This window comes from Mastigoproctus giganteus, chromosome 12 (genome assembly GCF_048544385.1).
Source record: "Mastigoproctus giganteus isolate SK-2022 chromosome 12, ASM4854438v1, whole genome shotgun sequence".
Lineage (NCBI taxonomy): Eukaryota > Metazoa > Arthropoda > Arachnida > Uropygi > Thelyphonidae > Mastigoproctus > Mastigoproctus giganteus.
Genome location: NC_143586.1, coordinates 10,020,323 through 10,043,553, shown reverse-complemented (window position 1 = coordinate 10,043,553; position 23,231 = coordinate 10,020,323). Strand labels below are relative to the sequence as shown.

General features: G+C 38.9%; 1 protein-coding gene across 1 annotated transcript in view; it reads left to right on the top strand.

Moving 5' to 3' along the window:
• The window catches only part of LOC150076669 (kinesin-like protein KIF19), a 47,843-nt gene extending 30,062 nt beyond the window's left edge, over nt 1–17,781 (top strand). The window contains exons 18-21 of the mRNA XM_090386601.1: nt 3,753–4,013; nt 10,230–10,323; nt 13,787–13,898; nt 17,657–17,781. Of these exons, the coding sequence (XP_090242727.1) occupies nt 3,753–4,013; nt 10,230–10,323; nt 13,787–13,898; nt 17,657–17,781 (592 nt within the window). The remainder of the gene's footprint in view (nt 1–3,752; nt 4,014–10,229; nt 10,324–13,786; nt 13,899–17,656) is intronic.
• Nucleotides 17,782–23,231: the final 5,450 nt, after the last annotated feature.

Here is a 23,231-nt window from a genome sequence, read left to right as displayed (position 1 = left end):
CAGAGAACGTAAGGAACACTATCTACATTGGTTGTATTATGAATGTGTCTAGTCAACAAAATTTTTTTTTGCCATACCACCGCAACGAAAATATGTGATTCTGGGGGAAATAAACGCGCTGATTCCGAAAATCACCATAAAAAGTCTCTCTCGCATCTACATCAAAAGATGTACCAACGTTTAATATTAAAATAAAGGAATATATACGTATAACTCAAGTTTGTAATACAAGTGTAAAAAAATTATACGTTCTCTATAACTTATTTAACTTCGGAAAAAATGTCATAAATCATAGCGAAATAGTTATATTTCAATAATATATAATCAGCATACCTGTAATTGTCCTTAAAAATGTTTGCTACTAAGGCATTTTCTCTTGTATTCCTGCTTACTTTCCCTCACAAGGAAACAGCAGCAATCCCCATCATTACAGGATCCCAGCGACCGCTTTTCCATCGTGGAAATATCTTGATGAAACCGCTCCCCTTGTTCATCATTCACATCTCCCAGATTTTCTGGAAAAAATTCGAGATGGGAATGAAGGAAATGAATTTTCAACGACATCCGACAGCCCAAGTTTTTGTAGCATTCGAGTAAATTAGACACCAACGTTTCATAGTTTTCTTCTTTCCTATTACCCAAAAAACCATGCACTACCGCCTTAAATGATCGCCAGGCTGCCAATTCAACCTCCTTTAACTGGGTTTCAAACACATCGTCTTGCAGGAGTTTCCTAATTTAGGGTCCTACGAAAATTCCTTCCTTAAGTTTGGCATATGTTAAATTAGGAAACATACTTCTCAAGTATGCAAATCCGTTACCTTCTTTATCTAGTCCCTTCACGAAATTTTTCGTCAATCCAAGTTTGATGTGCAGGGGTGGAAGAAGAACCTTGTTTGATTGCACTAAAGGAGTATATTTTACATACATGTCCTGGTATGAACTCGTCCTGCTTGTCGCAGTGTTGCACAACATAATGTTCTTCTGTCGCACGGCTTTCCCATAAACACTAAAGACAACAATATTTTGTGAAAACCCCCCCTGCAAACCAACAAGCAAACCGACCTTAAGATCACTGCATATGTTCCAACATAATCCTGGAATTTTATAGTATGCAGAACCTTAGACATACTTTCCTGACTTTCTTTAAGTCCAACTGAATGAAACACAGGAACTGATGGAAATTCGTTGCCATTATGAAGAAAAATTGCGTTTAAACTTAATTTTGAGGCATCTTTGAATAAACGCCATACATCTGACTTACTCACAACATCTAGTTCTCTTTCAGAAGTCCAATTTTGTCTTTGCAAAACCATCTACTGTCCTCCGTAGCAAAATATTTCGAAACACTGAAATCTTTGTTCCTACTGCGAGTATATTCCCCTGCTGTATCCTAAAACCTAACAGTTCAGCTTGTTCTTTCAACAACTTTAAGTCGAACCAAATCATTCAACTCATCTTGTTTGATTAAATGTACCCCACTAACTGATCTTACTGGCTGATAGTCGACATCTTGTGAAGTAGAGGCTTCAGGGGAATCCTCAACTTGAACTTGATCACTATTATCTTTCCCGCTACTGTTATCCCAAGTTTTGGGGGGCACTGGTGCTGGCAAATCGTCAGGAAGTGGTTACATGGAAAACTCAAAGCGTTACCTTTTGCAGAAGGTATATTTGAATGTATTATAGCGTGCTTGCTTTTTATAGACATACCAGATGTATCTGTCATACAGAAATAGCAATTATTAATGTGGTTAGATAGTTCTCGCCAAACCATAGTGACTGCAAAAGGTAACGCTTTGAGTTTTCCATGTAACCACTTCCTAAGGTTTGTCGTACAGGTAATACAACACTTGTGAGGTATCCAAGGTTTGTCCTGTTCACCAATTTTACATCCGAAATAAAAATAATACGAAAGTTTTGTAGTTTCACAGCTATTTTTACTTTGAGTCTTTGTGGTAAACCGTCCACAAACAACAAAAATTGTCTGGATGATTGATACACTTCCTATGTGTCTGCTTATTCATTGTAGCACTAAATGAATTTCTGAAAACGTAAATTCAGTTTTGAACACTACAATATAAAAACAACACAAATTCATTTTTTATCACTACAGAGTACACTGACGTGGCAACTTATTAGTTCTACTCATGTGAAAACACTGAAAGGAAAAATATTTACGAATCGACAGGTAGAGCCAGAAATTATTTTACTGCTACCCCAAGGGTTGCAGGCCGTACCCTCCTACTCTCGAGGAGCTATTTATGTTTGGAGAATAGATTTACAATCTGAGAACATGTCACAATCAGTTAATACTTGGAAAACCTTACCACAGCCTACAAAAGTCCTCACCAAAAACACTGTGTGCTCTCTTCAAATTGTAAATTGTTGCATCGAAATTTGAACCGTAGGTAGAAGTCTGATTATGTTTACCACCAGAAAACCGAGGCCAGAATCGATTGCTAAAATTAAGAGAATTAGCTTATACGAGGGGGTATCGAAAAGTTCGTACCCTTACCTAGAAATAATAGCCCTAGAAAAGTGAAACTTCACAGGAACTTTAATCCTTTTCTATGTACCCTCCATGTCTAGTAACACATTTCTCCCATCTGTTGATCAGTTGTTTAATGCCTTGATCATAGAAGTCCGCACTTTTTGCCTGAAACCACGATTCCACTTCATTGACTTCCTGAGACGAATCAAAGCGGCGTCCACGCAATGGTTTCTTCAGAATCTCGGACCTTAGACATGTGCAGATGATCACAGTGGGCAGACCCATAATTAATTCCCACTGCATTTACGATGAAATGAATTGTCACACGTCTGTCACTCAGCACCAGCTGCTTAACCTTTGCAACCGTCTCACTGTCTGTGGATGTTGATGGCCTTCCTTCTCTTGGCTCGTTAAAGACCGCACATGAACTCTCGTTTCCACTTTTTTACACTGTCATAGGATGTACAATTCTGCTCATACGCAGCTTTCATTTTTTCGCCAATTTCTTGAACGTTCTTGCCCTGCAAATGCAAGAACTTGATCACTGCTCGATACTCCACTTTGTCAACCATAGCGTCCTTCCTCAGATTCCAGGCTCCACCTCTGGTGTAGGATTACCTACGGGAATGAAATTTCACATATTACTATTGAATATGTACACAACTTATATTAAAAACGGCATCTTCTTACTGTTATTTTATCTAGGTCAGGGTACGAACTTTTTGATAACCCCTCGTATCTGCTAAAATAAATCAGTATGTCATATATTACTGGGTAGTTACGCGCATATTTTGGTAAAACGTAACTCCCTCTATATTTAATAGCTGTGACGTGATGTGAAACTATCATGGTGATTTTCGAAATCTCTGCATAAAAATTGGTTTAAAACAGCATTTCAGTTCTTGGAGGTAAAAATCGTATTGGCTAGTGTAATCGATGCCCCACTTAAAACGGGATATAATGGACAGAAATAATTTACCAAAATTCTTTCTCTAAAATTTCGATAACATCCACCTTTTTTATTTGACTTTTTCTTTGCAGACCGTCAACTATTGTCACATAAGGAACTTCGAATGGCCCTTAATTGAAACATTTAAACTACGACACCTGAAATTAAAGAAAAACACTACCCAGTTTGCCCATTAGTACACATTCAAGATAGTCACGAGAAGTACCAATACAGCGTTAAAGGTGCCATAAGTGGGACAGGGAGGTGGTGCATATGGCATTTGTAGTGATGCTTTTTGTTTCTTCTCTAGTGATCGTGAGGATCGTCTGTTCTCTCAAAGGCCCCGACCAGCCAGTGATCGAGAACCTCGTACGGATAGCCACGCGAGTCTTCAGAGCAACTTTAGCTCCGTACCTGCCTCACCTTCGGACAGGGACAGCGTCCGATTCCCACCCCTTCGTAACCGGGTAGACCGAAGAGACTTAGCACCACCACGAAAAAGAGTGGGATGGCTCAACGAACGTGACAAACGGAGTCCTGACAGTAGAGTGGACCAACATAGGTTCAATAGGTGAGATTTACAACATAAACTTCGCTAGAATAGCAAATTAGAGTAGAATTGTTGAGGGCGACAGATAATGTTCCTGGATGACATCGATACCAAAACGAAAGTCAAACTATGGAAACATAATCCCACGATTTTTTGCGTGTGACCAAAAGGCAGCAAGTGTTGAAAGGATCTCAGGAATTCTAGATTAGAAATAACGGAATATGCGAGGTGGAGTGAAAAAGTAGTCGCCGGCAGTCAACCATATGGAAATTATTATTATTATTTCTCCCTGATTAGGGGGTTCCAACAGAGGGTGGTTTATTATTATTATTATTATTATTATTATTATTATTATTATTATTTGTTTATTCCACAAAAGGAACCACCCCGGGATGGCTAAATACTTGTAGGATGCTAATTATATAGTAGGGTACGTTTGAGTAAATAATGGCCCTTGAGATAGTAAAAGGGTGACCAGAAACTCTGTTAACCATCTCAACAGCCAATACTCTATCCCAAGGATGGCCTTATAATGCGAATCAGGAGCAGAGAACCAAAATTGACAGGCATTCATTGCAATCGGAAGGATACACTTTAAAACATACTTGGTAGCCCCTAATTCCTACAAGCTCTTGTCTAGCAGCCCATAAAGCAGTATATATTTTTGTTTTCATGTGAGCGAAGTGGTGAGCAAAGGTGAGTTTGTCGTCCCACTTAAGACCCAGGTCCAGGTAAGAGTGATTGAAGAGTACTTCATTAAATACGGAAAAACAAAGTTAAAGCACCTGTCTTATTTGGTACCGCTTCTTTAGATATTTATTATGATTGGCTCTTAGAATTACAAATATGACATTGAACTCAAGTGAAAATGTTTCTGGAAGCCGCCACATTCTTCTCGGGAAAATCCATTTATGCACGGCACTAATAATATATTGCTCCTCAAATACCGCTGTCAACACACTGAAACTGCCTTCTGCCACCTGTCTAAAAATATGTCATTCCATATCCAATAACATTATATGTTAATTTTCCATAGTTACTTCAGTACACACCCATAATGGGTGTGTACTGAAGGGTTACGATGGGTTACGTGATAAATATGTAATCTTGTATAAGAATCATGAAAAGCCATTTCAAGTGAAACTGTCTTTTGGAATAAACCTTTAGGTTATGCACTACACACACATAACCAGGAGAGTCGAGGAAGAGACCAGGCCAGTTAGCTTCTTAGGGCCGTACATCATGTAGCGGACCCTTATCTGAAGAGCGAAGAACTGGAGCGAAATGAAGAGCAACTGAGGCATTTGCCATTGTACCTGTGCTAACTCTCGATATTCCTGCATATAATGCAAATGCCACTCTCAGTGTCTCTCATAATGAATATAATATTCGAAGCTTGTACTGAACAAGTATAGGTGTTGTATATAGAATAACATCGATAATGATTGCTTAAGTTGGGTACTTTGAACATCATGCATACATATCAGACGTGCTACACCTGTTATGCTGATCAAAATCAGCATAACAGGAATATCTAAGTAGCTCTTCACCTCACTTGTATCTGTAAACCAATTTATAACACAAATAACTTTGGGGGTTTCTCTTACACCCAGAGAATTCTGAAACTTAACCAGTTAATTTAGTACGTATTTTGAAGTGATTTAGGAGTTGCTTTTTGTAAACCTGTTATCTTTTTGATCCTATAAACGAACTTATTACGCAGAGAAAAGTGGCTCTTACCTTATTAATAATATTAATATTATTTTTTTCATCAACCGCTACTGATAGATCTTTTACTGTTGCTCCATGGCCATCAGTATCCATTTCTACAGAGAAACAGCGCGAGAGTTAAAGCAGGACACGTGGTGGAGGCTGCTAGGCAGCTTATGCGTGACTTACTTCCTCAATATCGTAAAACCACATGCTGTTTAACATTCAGACTCAGCCGCAGCATATTAGCATTAGCATTAGCAAGGGCACATGACGCAATAAAGCAAGCTTATATAGCATCAGCCAAAAAAAAAAAAAAAAAAAAAACACACCCTTCCCATTTACCCATCCACTTGCTATAATTGTTTGTCTAGTTATGCCTGGAATTTGTTTAAGCTATTGATATTCCACAACGACAGATGGAAGTTTGTTCCAGCATTCAACCACCCGCTGGCTAAAGGCAAATTTCCGCACATCTATCCTACAACTGTCTTTCCTCAATTTGAATTTTTGCCCTCACAGGCGGTTATTCTGAGCAAGAGGAAGAATCCCATCAGCATTAAGCATGCTCACACCATTAAAGGCTGTATACACCTCAACCATGTCACCTCGCAGGTTCCGAGTCTCCAGACACTGTAATTTACAAAATTTAAGCCTTTCTTCGTAAGAGAAACCCTTCGTTCCATTCACTAATCTTGCCTTCTCTGTACTCGTTCCAACAGCTCTACATCCTTCTTAAAAATGAAGCCTACAGGCCTGTATACAGTACTCAAGATGTAGCCTGACCATTGCCTTATACAAGGGGCTAATCACCTCCTTATCCCTGCTAGAAAAATTCCTGTATATCATTGACTATGAGCTACTCTTGCAGACCACCTACACTGCTCAGAAAACTTCATATCTGTCTGCACAATTACCCCCAGGTCATTCTCTACCACTGTCAGTGTAGTACCACAGAGTTGATAGGTTACTCTGGGGTTACTGCTTCCCATATGCAGTACTTTACATTTGTCAATGTTAAACTTCATTTGCCACCTCTCAGCCCATGTGCCCAACTTTTCTAGATTCTGTTGCAGCAGCGTACTGTCATTAACAACCCTGCCGACCTTCATATCGTCTGAAAACTCGGACATTAAGCTTGATATACCATCATAAATATCATTTATAAATACAGAAAACGACAATGGACCCAACACTGAATCCTGGGGAACTCCACTAATAACATTAGTCCATGAAGAGCAGTGTCCATTGATTACACACTCTCTGTCTTCTCCCACTCAACCATCCCTTTATCCTTAGTAGAAATTTGCCTCCAATGCCACACTGCTCCAATTTGTGCAGCAGTCTTCCATGTGCAACAATATCAAAACCCTTTCTAAGATCCAAATATATGATATCAAAATTATTCTTTGCATCCTGTTCCTTTATGACTACATCATAGTATCCAATCAAATTGATCAGACAAGACTTCCCCTTAACAAACCCATGCTGAGTCCGCGCTATATCTGAAGTCTTGTCTAGATGATTCTGCAATGCTTCTTTAACCAGTGCCTTCATTAATTACCCTGGAAAAGAAGTTAAACTAAGAGGTCCGTAAATACCGGTGATCCTCCTTTGTGGATTGGGGTCACATCTGATCATCTCCAGCCCATGGGTACCTCCCCTGAGTCCAAGAAAGCTGTCATAATTAAGGCTACCGGTTTGCTTACTTCCTTTGCTTCCTCCTTTAATATAACTGGATAGATCCCATCCACTCCGGGTGCCTTTCTTGTATTTATCTTCAACAATTTCTCCTCTACTTTACTGTCAGTTAATACAAGATTATCTAGCTTACTGCCAGAGTTTAATACACCTCTGGCATTCCCATCCGTGAATAACTCCTCATGTGTGAATGTAGATGCAAAATATTCATTTAGTTTGTTAGCTCCTGAGCAGAATCATCAACATTTGAACCATTGATATCAAGTGGACCAATATGATTCATTCCCTTCTTTCTAGAGTTTACATAAGTAAAGAACTCTTTGATGTTTTTCTTTCCATCCTTTGAAAGATTTCTCGTAATCTGCCTTTGCCTACCTAACCTCCTTTGTGACTTGATTACAGACTAGTTTATATCTGCGATAGGCTTCTGTGTCACTTGTTAATTTATATTTATCCCAAGCCTATATCTATCATAGGCTTCTGTGTCACATGTTAATTTGTTTGTATCCCATGCATTTTTCTTCTCTGCCACATGTCCAATTAGTTCATCTGACATCCATTTAGGCCTGAACCTTGAACAATATTTCTTTGTTGGTATGAAAAGACTAGTAGCTTCCAAGATTATTTCTTTGAATGCTTCTCATTTTGAATTTGCTGTTGGTAACATCATCAGTTGGTCCCACTGTATAGAATTTAAATACTGTCTCAGACCACCGTAGTCACCTTTACGAAAGCAATAACCCTTCCCTTTACCCCTAATGGTAGTTACCTCTTTGAGTAAATCCCACTTCAGCACACTGTGATCACTGCCACCTAGTGGTTCCTTTATCTGCAGATTCTTAATACATGAAGAATCACTACTGATATTCAGGTCAAGAGTATTACTCCCTCTCGTTGCCTCCCGAACATGCTGTTGTAGAAAATAATCATCCAATAAATCCACAAAAGCCTTGCTAGTGTGTGTGAGTGACCAACCCACAAATTCCAGTCAATCTCTGGGAAGTTAAAATCCCCCATTATAAGACATTCTGATTTACTGGCCCACTCTATTTCTCTGCACAATTGCTCATTATACTCATCAGATTCATTAGGCCTATAACACACACACACCTACTCTCATTTTTCCTTTCCCAGTGCTTATGTCACACCAAACAGACTCAACATTGTATTGTCCATCAACAGCAATTGGAATTGGATGCACTTCCTTTGATTTTATGTGCTTCTTAACTAACAGCATAACCCCTCCTCTCTTCCTGCCCTGTCTATCCTTTCTGTACACGTTGCACTCCCCAGATTTCAATTCTGCACTGATTATATGTGTGACACCACGTCTCTGATATCCCAACAATATCTGCCTTTGCTGTCTTGACTAGCACTTCAAGCTCATCAAATTTATTAACTATACTCCTAGCTTTGGTGTACATGCAAGTATACATGCACCTGTTTCTACTCTTAGTTGCCCTAACAGAGCCCACGTATTTACTTGTTCCACTATATACACTGCTCGACAAAATTAACAGATCGCGTAGAAAATGTGATGCAACACATGCAGCTTTCGATGAAGCGGGACACAATTGGGTACAGTTCTGTTCTCTGATGAGTCCCGTTTTAGCCTACAAACAGATTCTAGACGTTATTTAATCTGGAAACAACCAGGAATGCGATACCACCCCTCCAATATCAGATAAAGAGACACTTACGGTGTTCGACGCAGTGTTCTCGTGCGGGGCAGAATAATGATTAACGGCCGCACTCTTGTTCATGTTTTTGATAGGAGTACCGTTACTGCGCAAGAGGTGCCAAGAACAGATCCTCGAACTCTATGTGCGACGTTTTAGGAGTGCGATTGGTCCAGATTTTCTTTTTATGTATGAAAATACCACTGCATATACTGTATAGCACAAGTGGAGGAGGAATATCTTGAAACTGAAAATATCCAACGATTACCGTGGCCAGCATGATCACCAGCTGGCCATGGCAAGCCATTGGATGTCGCATTGTATTCCGACAGCCAAATTCTCAGTATCTTGGTGAGGTCTGCGCTGGTGGAAGAATGAGATTTATATCACAGAATCTTGTACACATCCTTATACCGAGCATAATTCACTGTCACCCCTGCTTAGCTGTTGGGGATCATACGCTGTATTGAAGTCATATGATCATATTTTCGAGCACCTTGTATCTACTTCTGTAATGTGACCTTTTTGGTAATTATACAACTCCTGTAAATGTCCCTTGTACCTGTCCGAAGTTTCTCGCTGTCTTCTCATTTCATCGTTATTCTGTTGTACACAATATCAAATTTTGTGTACAACAAAATTGCACGAGTTACACTACGTTTTCTACGTGTTCTGTTAATTTTGTCGAGCAGCGTAGATACTAAGTGCTGCAATAGCCAGCCTATATTTGTGATCTGTCATCCTGTGACTGCCATATCGTTGGTTCAGTTCTCTGAAGGAAAGAATTAGAAGAAAAGAAACAGCCTGTGCTGGATGTTTGGAAAGTTTTTCTTATCCATAAATATAAAAAAATGTAATAAACGTAAATGATGAATCTCTAATGGAGGGTAGGGGATTACGGGAACTTTTGAGTTCCCGTTATTCTCTACCCTCCAGTTATTACCAGTTAGCAATCAAAATAAAATTAGAATTATTAAGATAAGTAAATAAAATATTATTACAATTTGCAATGAAATTAAAGTTTATAATTAGTTTTTAGAATTGCATGTAAAAAAAACTGACATCCCCTTAACTTTCAAAGGGGAGATTTGATCTGTATTATCTTTTCTATTTAGATTTTTTAATTAAATGTTTCGTATTTCCACAGTCCCAATAACATGCTAAACCAGAATTACGTCAATCATCAAACTCCTACTCCGAATAACTTTCTAAGGAGACGAGGCTCAATGGCAAGGAGAAACGTAAGTATTGCTCAGTGCTTTGTTACCATTGTAGCATGTTAGAACACTTAAGTAGCTACCATAGTTCTATGTGGTCCATAGATAAATCACATGTTACTTTATAGAGGGGGCTTTGAATAAGTACGATCAATATTTTTAGTATGCAGTCGACCAACTGGTAATCGTGAAGACAAGCTTACCTTGGTCAGTCAGGTCATCCTTCGAAATGCCTAATCAATAATACCTTTATTGGTTCGGGCCTCCATTATGCCGGAGTAGACAGGAGACTGAGTCCTAGAAGAATCCAAGAATTGACTAGACCGCATCTCGTCCCAAATAATACCGTTTTCCAGTCCAGTATTTAAACAGGTGTTATTTAAGAAGTTCTGCCCTGATAGGAATCTAACCCAGGCCTTTCCATTTCGTATGGAAGAATAGCATCCCAAATCCACAAATTTGGTACCTAAGAGCCAAAGCAATTAATGCTGAAGTGTCAGCGTAGTGATACACTCATACTCTCGTGAGTACTGCAGTGGTTGTAATCACCGCTCTCCCGCTTCTGACTGGAAACAGCCTGAGTGTGAATCCCGTGAATGACGTGAGGAATTCTTAAGGGTTTTTTTGTTTCTTAACATTACACATGACACAAATCGGCACATGTATTTGCTTGTATACTTAAAGTGTTTGCTGGACGAGAACCCGAATTTCTATGAAGAAAACCCATGCAAAATCGCCGACACCGACTAACTCGACCACGTTGCGAAACCACCCTATAAAAATTCAATGAGTCATCACGATGTTCCAACCTATGCCTTTTCCAATCAATGTGAAAAGATGATTGTTGTAAGGTTTTTAGGTATTCCTCCGTGTATATAGTATGTGAATTGCGTGTGTTTTTAGGTCGATTTTCTGTTTTCTGGATGAAAAACCCGTGTTTCTGGAGAGAAAACCATTCTACCCTCTCCTGCGACCGATTAACTTAGCCACGTTGTGTAAGAGGCCCATTAAAATTCCTCCCGAACTCGAACTCAGGTCTTTTCCATCCGGTGTGGGGAGCACGGCGATCCTACCAACTGTGCTACCCACGAGAGCACCATCAAACGTAAAGGGAAAGGACAGGGATGGTACTTTAGTAAAAGTAACTACAATATTCTTACTTTTAAATTCCTTTCAGTGGGACCAGCTATCGAAGGCAAGAAACGCCCAGGCAGACCGAAAATGGCATGGCTAGATAACATCAACACCTGGCTTCACATGACAACAGCACAAATTCTACACGCAGCGCTAGACAGAGAACAATATCAAAACGAAGTCGCAAACGCCATTCGGCAGCATTAAAGAAGAAGAAGGGACCAGCTAATATCAGTTCTTTCAAGAATTGATGAGCCTAGTGGGAGAAAATGCACAAGATGATTATAAATTATCAGGGGTTACAGATGCCTATAAGTATAAACAAGTATGCAGCCAAATCATGGTTATCACAGTTTGTATAATCACCATCATTCCCATACCGGGTGGAAAAGACTTGATTTCGAATCTCGTCAAAGATGTGAGGAATTTTTATGGGTCTTTTCACAATGTGGCTCAGTTAGTTGATCTCAGGCGAGGGTAGCAGGCTTTCCGGAAACTCAGGTTTTTCGTCCATTCTATCAGAACATACGTAATTTACAGACATATATACGGCGCAATAAGGCCTAAATTTCTGATACGCCTAAAGCTGCACAACAACAACAGCAACAACTAGGGCAGATTACGAGAACAATTCTCGTAAAACATTAGAATTCTTTGAAAATGAATGGGAAGAAAATAATTTTTTCCTTACATTTAGTACTAAACATAAAAAAATGAATCAATTTGTCCACTGGACATGAATGGCAAACTATTAATGATCCTGTTTAGGTTGGAAACACACAATGAATATTTTGCTTTTGTGTTCACATGAGGAATTTTTTAGGGATGTGGATATTAGAAATATGCCAAGTTATAACTGGCTGCTAAATGAGTTTGTGATAACTAATAGGAAAATGGATCAGAAACTGTTCAAGCTAAAAGTAAATAAGGCATCGGGGGGCTGACGAAAGTTATCCAATTATATCAAAAGAAGCAAAAAAAGAGGTAGCAAACCCTAAGCCATAATTATGAAAGTATTCTTGGATTCATTTCAGGTTCCGGAGTGGAGTTGTACAAAGTTCGTCCCATTCGCAAAGAGTGGAGGATCAAAAGGCGAAGTGAGCAATAAAGCTTGACTTCGGTTTTTCGGGAAAATAATGAAGTCAGTGGTTAAAGAAGTCATGCAAGATCATCTTAAGAATCTTGTAGTTATACGACAACCACTGTACAGATTTGTTAATAGGTGTTCTTGTCTAACCGGTATGATCAGCATCTATAATGGAGGATCATAGCGATTTTCATGAACAGAACGAAAAATTATTTTGACATCCTGTACTTAGGTTTCATTAAACTTTTGGCTTGGTTCCTAATGGAAGACTGCTGTACAAATTTTATCAGTGGGGCCTGGGCAAGTTACTTCCACGGAGAGAGGATGGTTATCAATGGGCACCGCACTTCTTGTCTTCTTATTAGTGGAGTTCCCTAGGATTCAGTGCTAGACCTATTATTTTCTATATTTATTTATAATATTGATGAAGGCATATCAAATTTAATGTCCCAAGTTTTTAGATGATAGGAAGGGTTGGCGGGGTGGTTAATGAGAGGAATACACAAGGTATTACGTATGGGAAGGAGTAATTCCATAATTGGATAGTGTTACGCTCAAATTAGTGACGAACAAAAATGACATAGGGATGATTTTACAGTCCGATATGAAGTTCCCTGAGGAGACGTACTACTAGGACAGCGTATTGCCAATACAAAAGAGAACTGTCCTCATGAGCAGTTTGTCTGCTCATGAGGACAGTTCATGGCATTCTATCAATAATATATATAGAAATATCTCCAGCAGGTGATTATCCCGTTGTATAAGACAATGGTTAGGCAGCATCTTTTGAATACTGCATAGAATAGATCTGGAAGCCTTGTTTTGAGAAGGCAATTCAGGTGCAAAGAAAAGCAACAGAATTAATTAGGGGCACAGGCGGGTACTCTTACAAAGAAAGTTCTGCAAATTGTAGTGCCTGGAGACTGAGTATTGCAAGAAGTCCCGACTGAAATGTTTAAGGCTTTGAATGGATTGATTAAACTAAATGCTAATATAATGTTAACTCTTTCTTGGATAACGCGCTAAAGGGGCATTATTTTAAAGAGGAATAATGTTAATGATACCTCTTAGATGTCTTGACCCATTGTGATCAGAATAAATTATTTTTCTTTAACTTAATGAATCAATAATGAACACTTTTTTTTAAATTTTAACTTAGAACTTCCATGATACCTTTTAATTCTGCAATACAAAATACAGTGCATGGAAACTACAAAGAAATGAAATATATGAACATCTTTTTTCTCCCTCTCTCTCCCTTTCTAGAGCCAGAACAGAGAACCACACAGAAATGGAATTCTACCATCGTTACGTTCGAGATTACGGAAAGCTAACAGTACGGACTCTGATTCTTCAGAGGTGGAATTACATCTGCGTGGTAAGTATTGTGTCCGACCTATACTACCACTTACCAGTGGGAATTTTTTTTTTTCACAATCATGTGCAGAATTTAAGAAAGTTGCGCGTTCCGCACTATTTAAGAGGTATCCATGTTTAAAACTGGAGAAACTTATACTGCATAAATTTTCGCCCTTTTTTGGAAATTCAAATAAATAACCAGTAACAAACAAATTTCACACACCTGAAAGGAGATAATATCTGGAGGCTTACAGAAATGGAGAGCTGTTAGAAGAAAGGAGATGGACTTACCACACGCCGCAAAATTATAATTCCATGTGACTGAAATATGTAAGTGAAGGGTATAGTGAACAACATCGAAAGATGATCAATACTTGGCCTTGACAGTTAAATACAAGAAGAAAAAATGTCTTACGTCAACTTTCATTGGATTCTTATCAGCCAAGTCTCAAGAGATCAATGAAGAGTAACTGTCTAAGCATCTTCCTTGTGATTCCAACCTGGACAAGCTTTAAGTATGGTCAGATCAGGAAAGACGCACTTGTGGGACTGAATTAAAATTTAACGAAAGCAGATGAAGAAAGATATTTGCGGTTTACAATACGAGAGGGCATGAAAGTCTCCGTGCAATCAGTGGAGTTATGTCGCTCCTAGCCACCTGTCTCCACTGATTGCACGGAGACTTTCATGCCCTCTCGTATTGTAAACCGCAAATATCTTTCTTCATCTGCTTTCGTTAAATTTTAATTCAGTCCCACAAGTGCGTCTTTCCTGATCTGACCATACTTAAAGCTTGTCCAGGTCATCCTGAAGGAGCGCTGCTCAGTTATAATTTACCACTCTCTCCCAATCTTCATATCATCTACCAACTTTTACGTCACGCCCTCTATCCATTCATCGATGTCATTTATGAAATTCAGAAACCGGTAATCCCAGTACCGATCTTTGGGTGGGACATTGCTTTTTACATTATCCCAATATAAATAACCGTTAATCACGTCCACTCAGAGCCAAAGTGCTAATCAAGTTAGTTAAACATGATTTTCCCTTAAAAAAAACCGTGTTGTGTGCCCTTCAGAATTCCATATTTATCTAAATGTCACTGTATTGCTCTCTTAGCGGAGATGGGGGAAATCCCTGGTGCCGTGAGACAACTTACACACTGTATTTCTCTCTTTATCTCTGCCTTCATAATGTCCCTAACACTGAACTCAGGCTGACCGGTCTGTAGTTACAACTTAGCTCTAAGAATTACCTTTACGTATTGGCGATACATTGGACTTCCCCAACGTATCGCCAATACAAAAGAGTCTATTGAACCATTGGTTAATTGTGAGTGCTCCAGAGGAATCTCTCACGAGCCCAATGATGCCCTCACAATTTACCAATGGTTCAATACACTCTCTAGTTGGCTCTCTCAAAATTACTGGGTATATGACATCGACTTCAGGTTACTTGCTTTTAGGCGTAAAAGTTTTTTTAATTAACAATCTTCAGTAATTTTGATGTCGCTAGCATTTTTCAGTTTCTCTTCACCATGAAGATCTTTAATCTATAAATATTGATACAAAGTACTTCTTCATTTCATTCGCAGCATCATCTGGGTGATCTAATGCTTTTCCAAACTGATTATGCAAGGGTCCAATCTGATTCGTTTACTTCTTCTTTGCATTCACATGAAAAGTCCCCTCTTAAGCAATGATTTTTCATACTTTTTGCTAGCTTAGGATTTTCTGTGGTAGTGTTACAGATCAACTTGAGTTTTTTTCTTGTACTTTTCATCGTGTCAAAAATGACACGATGAAAAGTACTGAAGCCAAAACCACTACAAGATGCTCATGTCATTTTTTCTGCCCTATTAGACTAGCCAGCTTGGTACTCATTGATCTCTGAATCCCCTTCTTGCTATACGCATGTGCATTCATGGCTTTTGTGATTATTTCTATAAATATATTCTATAATTGTTATGTGGTCCCGTGCGTGTACTGTCTGTCCAGTTGATAGCGGCCGTATGGCACCTTAAATTGTGGAGTACCCTTTCCTGAAATTAAAATCCATGCCTTTACCATTAACAAATGCAATCTCTGCCTTTATGTTCCAAGTAGAATTGCGCGATCACTTCTTGCTATTTGTTTCTATACTGTTACCCCCCATGTTGTTCGTGGGTGATAATCAGATGTAGAATATTCTTACTCCTAATATTTTCCCTGACATGCTAATGCAAATAAAAATAATCTATTCGATTTAAAAATTTAGTTTCCCATGGTAATTTGAGCTCCCACTTGCTCCACTAAATTTTATTACAAATTCAAATCGCACATAATTAGATATTAGCGCTTGCTTGCCCATCTACATTTATAGGCCGTCGTCATAATCTTCACACTCTTCTGGTCTGTAGATTATTCCCAATCTCATTATACTTTTGCTTCCAACTAACTCGCATTGATAGTATACCGGCGTACGTAACTTCTAAAGCTACTTTTGATAAAAAGCAATACTCCACTACCTCTTCTCTTCCGTATCCTCTCTATATCGTTGTACATATCATAGTGCAATTTATCGTCCCTCCCCCTCATTTCCTGATGACACCACGTTTCCAACTGCCCTGTATATGAACGTTAGTTGTTTCTAATCAGGAGTTTCAATTCACTCATTTGGAATTCACCCATAATTGGAATGATTCTGCTTCGATCGGATCGCCAGCACCTCCACCCGAGTGGAAAAGACCTGAGTTCGAGTCCCGTCGATGACGAGGAGGAATTTTTATGGACCTTTTTCACAACGTGGCCGAGTTAGTCGGTCTAGGCGAGGACAGCAATGTTTTTTTCCTCTGGAAACTCGACGAGTTTTTTGTCCAGCAAGCAGAAAATCGACCACAGACACGCAATTTACAGATAATATACACGGAGCAGCACGCTAGGGTGTCTAAATAGCCTTGTCTTCATTGACTGTGGTTCAAGTCAGCTTGACTAATAAATACGGTGCTATTTCTTTTTAACTTCTTTTTAGTGTATATCCGTAATCTCGAATTTTTCCGATTTTGCAACAAACTCTTTGTGAATTGTAATTTAAATTATAATGAGACCAAATTTAATAAATTGGTTTAATAATAGACTTTCCTTTAGAATTCTACTTCAATAAATACTTCATGTTAGTTTATATTGTACACAGTGTGTCCCAATCGATAAATCAGTCGGATAAACCCATCGACAGAAAACTAAAAGTATGTGTCCATGGACACATACTTTTATTTTCGCTCTCCAATTGAAAACAAAACTTTGTGTTAATTTGTTTAAAATTTCGCACTCCTTTTTCCAGAACAGCAGTCCTGGACAGTGTACCAGGCATGTAAACGTACATAAACAAAATAGAAAGAAGGGTGCATGAATGGAGAAGACTGGGTAAATGGAAACTCTCTTTGGAGTAATATGAAATTCAGCTGAGGATATTAACTCAATTTGGCTGCCTGCGGTAGCCTTGCCAAAAGTAACTATAAAAATACAAAGAAAAGAACGTAAAGTAAAACAACCAACCATTATTTTGGACTATATGGCTGTAGGGTTAACCGCTGTCAAGGTCGAATTTTTCTATTTTTTTGTTTTAGAAATTTGTCGCATTGATTGCTAAAGAGTATTTCTTTTTTTCGGTGTACTTTATTATGGGACACACTGTATGCCAATTATGAAAAAAAAGCGGCAACTATTTAAATTAAGATAATTACAGTAATTATCCCAATTTTTTTTAGAATTCCTTTATAATAAATCTTTTGTGTTTCAGGTGATAGAACTCCAGGCCTATACGGAGAAACTCGCAAAAATGTTGGGAGCGTTGGTCGAAGACGACTTGAAGAATCGAGGCCTAAGAAAATCGATGAAATAGTCGGTTTCTCACTCGGTCATTGATAATAATCTGTCCCATAGCCATCCGTGTACATAAAACCAACAAAAAAAAAAGATAAAGGGTCATAGAATCCTAAGAAGAAAGTAAGATGAAAATAAAGTTCCAGGAGACGCCTTTCTGAGACAATTTGCTGTGAAATTGCAAGGCAAAAATCCATCGGGATTCATTCCTTTAAGAAAGTACCGTTAACACTTGTAAAAATTTTAATAAAGACTTTTATATAGTGAGTACTTCTGTTTTTAGAACTTTTAATTAAAAAACAACTAGTGGACTGTCAAACTGGAATTTCAAACATTAAAATACCACTTAGCAGGGAGTGATCAATCAAATCCATTGGAAAAGGTAGAGAGGAGAAGAAAAAGCAAAGAGAGAGTCTGCTTTCTCAGCAGTGCCTGGTGAGAGCAAAAATCCATTTCCTTACCAGGTGGAATAAAACAAACTTGAAATCCCAAAGACAATTCTGATCAATCTATAACACTTTCTAACATCGATAAAAAGTTATCAATACAAGTTTTCCATTTCTTCGGGTTCATTTAATGTTTGTTTCTGACAGACACGACTTCATTTGCCCTATTGACAAAACATTTGTGTGGATATAACGATGATGTGTAAACAATGAATACCTTTGCCCAAGAGAAAGTGTGCACAAAGTTTCTGCAATATCTGAAGTGATGTGATAACAAACAGTGGAACAAAAAACAACTAGGATCAACTAGTTGTGTGGATCAACACAACCGATCAACTAGGATTTTACAGTACAGTAGTTCTGAATTTTAATTTCATTAGCTAATTTAGAAAAATGGAAATAGGCCTGAAATCAGAAGCAAAACTAAAAATTATGGAGCCCACCGCAAGATTCTCGAACGTCCCCAGCGCCATGGCTGACTTGGCAACACGATAATTTCGCAGATTGGCAGAGAATCGCCATTATGTCTCTTTAATAACTTTTGCGTTGAAGGTCCGCCCTAAATTTAGAGTACTTTTGGTTTTATTTTCAATCTACCATCTTGAAACGAAATGGCCGACCCTCAAATTATATGCGCTACCTCTTAAGAACACATTCAAAGTCAGAAACAAAAATTCATAGAAAGTACTAAGGAGTCTGAGGATGTTCATAAGTCTATTTGTTTTTCGTTTTATTCAGATACCATCCAGTTGGATGGTACTTATTGTCTGATCTTATTACTTAATTACAACTTTTACGTCCATATGACTATTAATTACCAACCATAAACTTTTGTGCTTATGACAGAAGTGACACATACAAAAGTAGCATTCTTTGAGCAGAGGGGAGTTCATAACTACGACATCAAGATTCGGGTTGAAAATGATGATGCCTGTTTTTGGAAGAGTCCACCAGAGAGCAGATTACTCGTAACTCGTAGGAAAACAAAAAATTCTTGAATGCTGCCCCCACATGATTCCGTACAAAATAAGGTTCCTGTAAACACAATATCGTAAGAATTATCAGAAACAACTGATCTTATCTCTGTCTAGAGATAAGATCTACAATCTGTCTACATTTCTGTCTAGAGTCCTGACAGTTGTAGTAAAAAGTTCAGCTTAACATCACATCTACTGAAATGCGAGATATACACTTTTTCAAATAATTACACACAATTGCGTACACAATTGTTGACAGAAATACACAAAACTGCTAAGCAACAGTAGCCTCAGCGAATCACACCGCAGTTAAGTCTTCTATATTTTTGATCTACAAGCTTATCAAAGCCAATTCCCATATGTGATAAGCCGTGAATTGACTGCAATGCTTTAGCAGGTAAGAACCTGTCGGCCATCTTCAGTCTGTTGGCTATCATCATCAGGGATTTCGTGCCTCTTAAGGCAGATGATGGGATGTGCCACTCAATAGCTGCCAGAAGCAAGGTGAAGAGATCACGCCCATCATCATCTTTATTGTGGTTAGCAATCGTTTCCAGGCAATGAAGTCTGGTAAACGCTGTAATTTAAGCTGTTCAGCAAGCTGCTTGGTCCTTAACTGATGGGGGGGGAGACGGTGTTTATTGTTGGCCCAACTTCAGCAGCCAGAATTCGGTCGCATGTATTTTCCTAATGTGGGTGTGGGTGGCTGGCGCACACAATTCAGCATCATACAATATGGCCGAATACACTGTGGTTCTTAAATATCGCGCAGTTGTAGTTTGTTTCACGTGCAAAAGGTGCTGTTTGGTTGTCCATCGTAAGAAGTTCATTCTATTTACAAGCATGTCAATATGCAACGTGAACGTAAGTCTAGTATCAAATATTATACCGAGATCTCTATGAGTTTTGACAAGTGGAATAGTTATGCCATTTAGTTTTGATTGTACAAGTGTAGGTGATTTTTTTAGAGAGTACAGTATCATTACAGTCTTCTGTGGATTTAGGGCCAAGCCAAATCTATCTAAATACATAAATAATTCCAGAAGCTTATGATTTATCTTGTTACACAATGCACTATTAGTCATGGACGGTTGGATGGTCGTTAGAATTTTAATGTCATCTGCGTAAGTGCAGACACCAATCCCTACCCTTGCAGAACGGGATCAGCATCGCGGTACTTGTTTCCATTGTACTGTCTGCAGCTGCTCTTAAAATAAGAACGTGTTGACTAAGAGCAGGTTGTGGATTGGCATTTTATCAAAATATTGTCTTGAATTGTCAAAATGTAAAAATCCTTTAACGAAGGCATGAAGAATTAATGATATTAAGAGTAGGAGACCGGCAGAATTACTTAACAAGTACAGGTCACTGTTGAACAAAAGCCGAGAATTAGGGTTGAATTTGAAAGTGTCTGCAATTCTGCCCAGACACGATAGGAGGGAGTATATGATGAGAGCCTTGTCGATCAATTCGGCCCTGGAGGGATTGTGCAAGGCTCAAGGGGTAGAATTTTTTTCAGCCTGGAATGTACTTGTTAACAGGAGAGATTGCTTCTACAGGGATGGGATACACTTAAATAGAAAGGGTGCAAGAATATTTGCTGATGCTATCGAGGCAGTATTAGGTGGGTCGGAAAACTGCTAGCTTGGGGGGAGACAAAGACCAATAGATTGACAGTAGCCACTGGCAGAGGTGAAAGAGATTCTTGCACTGCTTCTATTAGAATGAGCAGAAGCCTGAAAAACAAGATGCATGGTATTTCAGAGACTGCTGGGAGCCATTGCGGTACAAGTAAACACATGGGTTGTGTTAGGGTAGCTAAGAATAGAAACAGGTGCAGGTATACTTGCGTGTACACCAATGCCAGGAGTTTAGTAAATAAATTTGTTGAATTTGAGGTATTGCTCAAAACATCAAAGGCAGATATTGTTGGGATATCAGAGACGTGGTGTCACACAGATATAAGGGATGCAGAACTGCAATTTGGGGAGTACAACGTCTACAGAAAGGATAGACAGGATAGGAAGGGGGGAGGGGTTATGCTATTAGTTACGAAACACATAAAAACCAAGGAAGTGAAGCCAGTCGACATCGCTGGACAGTGCAGTGTTGAGTCAGTTTGGTGTGACATAAGCATTGGGAGATCAAAATTGAGAGTAGGAGTGTGCTATAGGCCTAATGACTCTGATGAGTATAATAAGATACTGTACAGGGAAATGGAGTGGGCCAGTAAATCAGAGAGTCTTATAATGGGAGATTTTAATTTCCCAGATATTGACTGGAATTTGGGGGCTGGTCACTCACACACTAGCAGGGCTTTTGTGGATTTATTGGATGATTGTTTTCTACATCAGCATGTTCGGGAGGAAACTAAAGGGAGTAATACTCTTGATTTGATTATCAGCAGTGATTCTTCATGCATTAAGAATCTACAGGTAAATGAACCACTAGGTGGCAGTGATCACAGTGTTCTGAAGTGGGATTTACTCAAAGAGGTAACTACCATTAGGGGTAAAGGGAAGGGTTATTGCTTCCGTAAAGGCGACTACGATGGACTGAGACAGTATTTAAATTGTATACAGTGGGACCAACTGATGATGTTACCAACAGCAAATTCAAAATGGGAAGCATTCAAAGAACTTATCTTGGAAGCTACTAGGCTTTACATACCAACTAAGAGCCCTAAACCCTTAAGAGCCCTCCCCTCTCTGCAGTCTGTGGCGTGGAGGCTGAGAATAGGGGATAGATTCCTGCCCATGGAGATGCTCCACAACATCCAGGAGATAGATGTGGACTACAAAAAGTTCATAAAGGACAAATCGTATAGAAGACGCATCATCAGGGACCAGCTTTCGTCTTCAACCGAGTGACTGCCATCGTCTTTTCATATGTTTTCATTTCCCATGTTAATATCAATTTTAAATGTAAAATACGTAATTATACGTTTATTGTCTTATGTAATTTTACCTGTATTAGTTATTTAATGTGAAACCCCTAGCATTGTCGCTGTTGTGGGTAACATTGCATCAGGCAAGCATGTATCCAATCACTGCCTGCAATAAAAGATATTTATTTATTAAGAAATATTGTTCAAGGTTTAGGCCTAAGTGGATGTCAGATGAACTAATGAGGCATATGGCAGAGAAGAAAAATGCATGGGATACTTACAAATTAACACGTGACACAGAAGCCTATGATAGATACAAGTTGATATGCAACTAAGTTACAAAGGAGGTTAGGCAGGGGAAGGCAGATTACGAGAAATCCTTGGCAAGGGATGCAAAGAAAAACAGCAAAGAGTTCTTTACTTATGTAAACTCTAGAAGGAAGGGGATGAATCAGATTGGTCCACTTGATATTGATGGGTCAACTGTTGATGATCCTGCTCAGGTAGCTAACAAACTAAATGAATATTTTGCATCGACATTCACACATGAGGAGTTATTCAGCGAAGGGAATGCCAGAGGTGTATTCAACTCTAGCAGTAAGCTAGAGAATCTTGAAATAACTGGGAGTAAAGTGGACGAGAAACTGTTGAAGATAAACACAAGAAAGGCACCCGGGGTGGATGGGATCTATCCAGTTATATTAAAGGAGGCAGCAAAGGAAGTAAGCAGACCCTTAGCCATAATTATGAGAGCTTCCTTGGACTCAGGGGAGGTACCCGTAGACTGGAAATGTGCAAATGTGACCCCAATTCACAAAGGAGGATCAAAGGCTGACACAAAGCCTGTGGCAGATATAAGCTAGTCTGTAATCAGGTCACAAAGGAGGTTCGGCAGGCGAAGGCGGATTACGAGAAATCTTTGGCAAAAGATGCTAAGAAAAACAGCAAGGATTTCTTTACTTATATAAACTCTAAAAGGAAGGGGATGAATATGATTGGGCCACTTGACATCGATGGTTCGACTGTTGATGATCCTGCTCAGATAGCAAACAAACTGAATGAGTATTTTGCATCTACATTCACACGTGAGGAATTATTACAATTTGAAAATGGAAGAAGGTTATCAAATTGTAGCATTGTGCTTAATGATTTTGTAATAACTGAGAGCAAAGTGGAGGAGAA